This window comes from Mustela putorius, unplaced genomic scaffold, assembly GCF_011764305.1.
Source record: "Mustela putorius furo isolate JIRA1106 unplaced genomic scaffold, ASM1176430v1.1 tig00003899_pilon_pilon_pilon, whole genome shotgun sequence".
In the NCBI taxonomy this organism is placed as follows: Eukaryota; Metazoa; Chordata; class Mammalia; order Carnivora; family Mustelidae; genus Mustela; species Mustela putorius.
In genome coordinates this window covers 16,204,178-16,210,621 of record NW_025422048.1, presented here as the reverse complement: position 1 = coordinate 16,210,621, position 6,444 = coordinate 16,204,178, and the positions used below count along the sequence as shown (strand labels likewise).

The following is a 6,444-nucleotide window of genomic DNA, read 5'->3' as shown; positions in this document are numbered from 1 at the left end:
GTGTTAATCATACATACGGAGAAATGTAGAAAATTTAATAGTTATAGAATTGGTTTCAAAATTTAACAAAAAGAGTTTTTCCTGCCTCTTCAACTTAGTTGTCCCGTATTAAACTTGCCAAGCCTAATCATTTTATTCTTCGGTGTTAATATTTGCTGCCTATAATACAGAGTTTTTAAGAGTTTTTGGATCGTTTCCTTTAGATTGCCTATATTTTTCTGTCAACTGAATTAGAAAAGCAAGCGGTGTTTTGATCAATCTATGTAGCTCTTTTTATCTCAAGATCTCAGCAACCTCCTCATCTGCTCAAAAAAATGTAGTACATTCTATTGTTCACAATAGCTAGTAAATAATCATCTGTTGCCCACATGCAGAGTTCCTAACTCTGAAGAGTCAAACAATTTAGTAGAATCCCTAACTTACAGGAGTGCCTAGGTAGCTCAGTTGGTTAAGCACCTGCCTTTGGCTCAGGTCCTGATCCCAGGGTCCTGAAATCAAGCCCTGCATCGCATCAGGCTCCCTGCTCATCTGGGAGTCTTCTTCCCCCTCTCTCTCTCTGCCCCTCTCCCCTACTCATGCTCTCTCTCATGTATGTTCTCTCTCAAATAAATAAATTAAATCTTTAAAAAAATAATCCCTAACTCTTGGGAAGCTTAACAATTAGGAGAAACTCAAGGACATGTGAGAAGATGGATGCTATTTTGGCCATTATTTCCAGATTCTATTCATATCATTCTTGCCTACCTAGTTTCTTTTACCCTTCATGTAAATCATTGGGAGGTTTGGGGTATTTGTGTTTTGTGGGCTTGGGTTCAACTTGTCTTTGACTTGCTCTTATGATAACTAAAGGTTAACCAGTTGCTTAAAAGTTGCCATGACCACTGACAAACTAAACAACAGATTATGACATATTTGTGGGACACCTTTCATAAGTAAGAGGCCTGGTGCAAATGTCAGCAGACTGGGACAAGCAAAGACAGGAGCAGCATAAGCAGCAAAGTATAGATCTAAGTAAACCAGCCACCTAAGATCATGGAATATTGCTATGGAACAGCAGGAAATGATCATGACACAGAGCTCGGTTAGTATAATAATGCATGAAGAGAGAGGGGGAGAAGTAAAAATAATTTCTTTAAATGTTGTTTGCCACTGTAGTATATAGAATTGTTTTTCCAGTACTTGTTCCTTTAGACATTCTAATTTGTATACATACTACGGATTCCTGGCATTCGGCTACACTTTAGTTAGAGAATTCCTCCTCTTTGATAATAGCTGAATACTTCTTGCCATCTCAAGCATGTAGGCATTTCATATTATGACCTCTTTTCTTGAAAGTCTCTCCGTTGCTATTTCCTTGTCATTTTATTATCTATTTTCTTAGTGTTCTTGTACTTAGATTTTTAAAAATTAATATTTGTGATGCATAGGCATGATGAGATTGTCTATCCGTTCAAAATATATCCATTAAACCTTATTACTTGCCACGAATATTAACAAACTCTTTGAAAAGTAAAATGAGCAGTAGAATGGAGGGAAGATTTACTTGTTTTCTGGTGGACCCACCATTTTTCTGCTATTCAGTTTGGCTTTGACCTCTGTTCTGTATTTTACCACAGCCTTCTACCTTCACCCTGCCTTTACTCAGCTTTAACTGTCATCTTTTGTAACTTTTCCAGGTACCCTGGGAACTTTAACAGATCAGATCTTTGTATCAGCTCAGATTCTACTGCTACCTAATTACATGCCATTAATATCTCTAGAATTTTATCAGCTGTGAAACAGAAATGACTTGCCTGCTTTACACAATAGCTGTGAATGTCAGGTTATTTAAACCTGCATTTATTCATAAATTAATCTAATAAATAAATTATTCATAAATTAATCTAATAAATATGAGTACAGAAATAGTATCCAGAGAAATATCCAGAGGCACCTCATCTGTTTTTTCACTTAAACAGGAGGGCAGGGGAAACTTGGCTTTGCTGCTTAGCAGTTATAACTTGGGTAACCCTTCTGGGCTTCAGTTTCCTCCTTTGCAAAACAGGCATTGTGATGGTGACCACCTCACAGAGTTACTGTAAGAATTAAATGTAATCACATATTTAAAGTGCTTAGGACAGTGCCTGGCATATAATTAAGTGTATGAAAAATGGTAGCTATTGTTAACCTGTCTTACATCAGGAAAGGAGACTCCAAATCGTCCTCATGTCTGGAATTTAGATAACCCAATTCTGCCTAATATAATTAAGCTTTTCTTATCCTATTCTCAGAATGAATGAGGAATGATTATGATCATTCATGTCATAACTTGTCTTGAACTGTTTCAAGATAATCCCATTATTTTAAGTTCACCACTGATTAGCTGAGCAGGGTTCATGATTGAACCAATTGAGATAAATATGTGAAGACATTTTTTAAACTGCAAAGTGCTATACCACGTAATGATTACTTTAATTAATAACTCTCATTTCAGTAGTTACACTTGCCTTCTGTGCCAGTCTTCCAAATGGTTCCTTTTTAAAAGGTATGGTTTTACAAAATTATTAGCATGCAGTTCAGATTTCAGTACTCATTGTGGCTCACTAACTGGTGGTGAAAAATTCTAAAAGAGCAATTCTTACAATGTTTGAGCCATGACAGCATTATTAAATGGAAACCCTGATTTGGACGGTACTAAATTCTGAGTTATTTGTTTTAAGTAAATAAGCTTCTCTAACTCAAAGCATGTTCTTAGATGAATAGCTTTGAGAAGCTAAATTTTAGTTAGTGTAAAAATACACTTACGATTATGGTTTAAAACCAGACAATGAGATCACATGTAAAACAATGATTCGTCCGCACAATTGGTTCAATCGGGTTGGCGCCCTACCGGGGCACTTTAGGAGCAGGTGGCAGGGCTTGGGTTGGATTGCTTTTTCTCCCCAGACGTAGAGCATTTTTAAAATGACAATTGTGTAGTGTTGGCTATAACAGAATGGAAAAATTCGTCATGGGAGTTCACAAGCTTATCGGCCTCAGTTACAAGAGGATAATGGGCCAATCAAAACTGGGTAGACTGAGTATTAGACATAGCGCAGGAAGGACAGCGCTCCCATACAGCTTACTCCTCCCCACCCTTTCTTTCCTGAATAACGGTCAGTGAAATGATCCCAGGATTCACACTGCAGCAGAGGAACAACCACGGTGAATCTCCACTAGGAATAAAGAGAAGACTGGGCTTGGGGTAAAAAGGCGGCGCCTAAGACTGCGCGTGCGCCCCGGGTGAGGCCAACAAAGGCGCCCTTATTGACTCTCATTGCTTGCGTAATAAGCATGCGTCAACGGGCCGGGCACGGGGCGCAGGCGCAGTGGGGCGGCACCCGACGGATTCTCTAAGGCGACAGGTTGTAGTTTTTGTTTTGGCCGGAAAGCCTTACTTGGGGTTTCCTCTGCTGAGAGAAATAAAGAATGATTCGCGGGAGTGACTAAGATAAATTCCTCATTTTCATTATGGACTTTGAGGTGGAGGATCTTCTCAGCGTTAGGGACCCCGAGGTTGGGGGGTAGGAGGTTCTGAGCCAGTCCTGCCCCCTACTTTGTGCCCACTGGTATTAGGGATGGTAGGTAGGACTGCAAAAATGAGCGCCTCACACGTCTAAGAGGTTCCTCCTTTCTTCTCTTTTCCGCCCTTTCCTGTCTGTCCACAACTCCTCACCCAGCTGACTTGTCCTTGTGTGAATGGGAGCCAGAAAACCTTGAGAACTTCCAACCAAGCAGTGGTTTCTTCCTCGACGCGGACATGGCACAAGAGAAAATGGAACTAGACTTGGAGCTGCTGTCGAGTTCAGCCACCAAAGATGACATGCTGAGAAGATCCAACAGCGCCCCTTTGATCAGTGGGCTTGGGTGAGCAAGCAGGGGGTGGGTGGCAGGAGGTGGGGAAAGAGACTTCAGATAAAGCATTCCCATGCGTTTCTCCCTCGGGGTTCTACAGGTATCTCTCTTGTTCCTGCTCGCCGGAGATCTCACCCTCAGCTTTGGGGGGAGTGGGATGGGCTGGCTGAAGGGAGAGCGCACACCTACCCTGAGGCTGACACACATGTGAACCTGGACGTCCTCTTCTGACAGTCCACCAGGACCCAAAAGCAGCAACCTATTGGTGTGGAGCACCACTTTTCTAACTTCACCCCACCTCTTACCCACTCCTTTGAAGAAGCTGAGCATTCCCCACCCTCGCCTCGAGATCTTCTGTGATGACTGTAATTTTCTGTCATTCTCTCAGCTGCTTTGTCACCTCTGACCTTCACCTCCAGCAAATGAAAATGGTTGACAAGCGAAAAAGCTTGGACTTTTTTTTTTTTTTAGCTTGGACCTGTTTTACACCCAGTTTTTATTTGAACAAAAAGTTTAGGTACCACAGAAACTTGATCTCCTAAATTTTGCATTCTCAATGGCCAATACTGCCCCCAACTTGGTTCTTGGGGATATGTGAAAAAAAAAATCTTGCTCTTTTTATGTATGAGCCACAGCTATAAATACAAAAATATGTGAAAATTTTCAAGAGGGAGTAATGGGGGGGTGTGTGTCAAAAACAGCTCCTTAGAATGCTGATAATGAAAAGCGTAAGATTTAGAAACACCATTCTAACTGATGGTTAACGATTTCCTGCACATACCCAAAAGTCTGGCATGACATGTGCTTATAATTTCTTAAAACAGAATTTGAAAGTAAGATTTTGGATCTCACATCGCAGTATCATAAAGTTTTATCAGTATTGTAAAAGTGTTTGAAAAATTCACTCAATCCCTGTGTTAGTAACTTTGCTCCTCCCTTTTCTAGCATCTTTCTAATTGATAGGTACAAATCACAGCTGTCAGAAGTGAACTTGGATACCAGACCTACCCTCCTTATTTAACATATGAGGAAACTGAGGCCCATAAGTCTCTAAAATGACAAGTAACAGAGTCAGTACAAGGAACCTGTACCTCCTGATTCCTAAGCTAGTGATTTGTCCACTACTAATCAGCTTCTAAGCTTTTTAAAAAAGATTTGTTTATTTTAGAGAGAGTGCAAGTTTGGGGGGAGGAGCAGAGGGAGAAGGAGAGAGAAACTCAAGCAGATTCTGTGCTGAGCATGGAGCCCGACAAAGGGCTTGATCCCATGACCTGAGCCGAAACCAAGAGTCAGACGCTTAACAAACGGCCACCCAGGTGCTTGTCAGCTTCTAAGCTTACTAACTAACCAAATGCAGCTTTCTGGTCATTTGAGATAAAGAAGAATATACTGTATAAAAGGAAAAGCAAAGTAAGATTAAGCAAAAAAAAAAAATACATGATATTTTAAAATAGAGAAATAAAGGGGCCACAGCTGTGCATGTTGGGCTGAAAACAAGAACATTCTATAAATCCAGGATTGACTCTAATCCTGTTGTATGAAAACATGAATTGTTATGAACCTGCTCTGCTAGAAGAAAGTACTTGGGGGAGAATGTTGGTTTTATTGGAAGCCTTTAAGAAATGAAAAAAAAAAAAAAGCTGCAAACAAGAAACAGAATGATGGCAGTTATCCCTTCATGCTTTGTTTTGTTCTGCAAAGGACTTAAATTTTTAAAAATCATATTAGAGCATAGTTACAGTGTCAAATTATGTAGCTTCCGCTCCTGATGGATGAAGCAAAATTGGCACAGAAAGGTAAGAGGCAATTGCATATATACCTAGTTAGTAGGAGTTCAAGGTCAAGAAACTGCAAGGTGGACCAGTTGTCAAAAGGAGGTAGCATAAAGATGATACATGACATGCCTGAGGTCAGGGAACTTGGCCAAATGATCTCCTGAGGGCAGATTTTGTGCGGTTGTGGCCAGTTTAGGGTGTGGTCAGGGAAGCAAGAACAATCTAGAGTAGAATCACACACCGTCTCAACCGTGCTCACTTCCCTCACTTTCACTTAACAGAGCCTCCGGTACTTGTTGCTTTGTTTCTTTCACTGCTCACTAAATAATTGTTGCACTTCTTTCAAGTAATTTTCCAGTTTTGCTTCATGCTTCCTGTATATACATACAATCTCTCGTGCCAGAATTTGGAGAATTTGTTCCTTAAATATTAACTCTTTAATACAAGTATTGCTGTTTTTAAAGAAGTTCTTGCACTGTTTTGTGTACATCTTGTATTAATAAAAATAACCAGTGTCAAAAGTTTTGAACCTCTTGGTTCTTTATCCTCTTTAGCCCTCTACTTACCTGACTTCACTACTGGTGTCAATAACTTTGTTTAAAGGTAGTAGGTTTGTTTTTTGTCTCGTTTCTCTGGCTCTTAGGAGGATTAGAGCAAGTTCTAGGATTTCTGCCAGTGTCTTCCCCCCTCCATAAATACCTCTAGCCTGACCCTGCATTTACTGTTTGAAAGTGAAACAACTACGTGTGGGTCGAATCCATCCTGCTACTTGATTTTGTAAATAAAGTTTTACTGG

At 40.3% G+C, this 6,444-nt stretch overlaps 1 protein-coding gene across 5 annotated transcripts in view; it reads left to right on the top strand.

The window, feature by feature from the left end:
- Positions 1-973: 973 nt before the first annotated feature.
- The window catches only part of PABIR3 (PABIR family member 3), a 69,660-nt gene continuing 64,189 nt past the window's right edge, over positions 974-6,444 (top strand). For 3 of the 5 annotated variants that reach the window (XM_004778403.3, XM_004778404.3, XM_045068137.1), the window contains exons 1-2: positions 974-1,081; positions 3,699-3,885. In XM_004778403.3, the coding sequence (XP_004778460.2) occupies positions 1,033-1,081; positions 3,699-3,885 (236 nt within the window). In that variant the 5' untranslated portion in view covers positions 974-1,032. Of the gene's footprint in view, positions 1,082-3,316; positions 3,502-3,698; positions 3,886-6,444 lie in introns of those variants that run through there. The other 2 variants (XM_013048923.2, XM_013048924.2) reach the window with 2 other exon arrangements.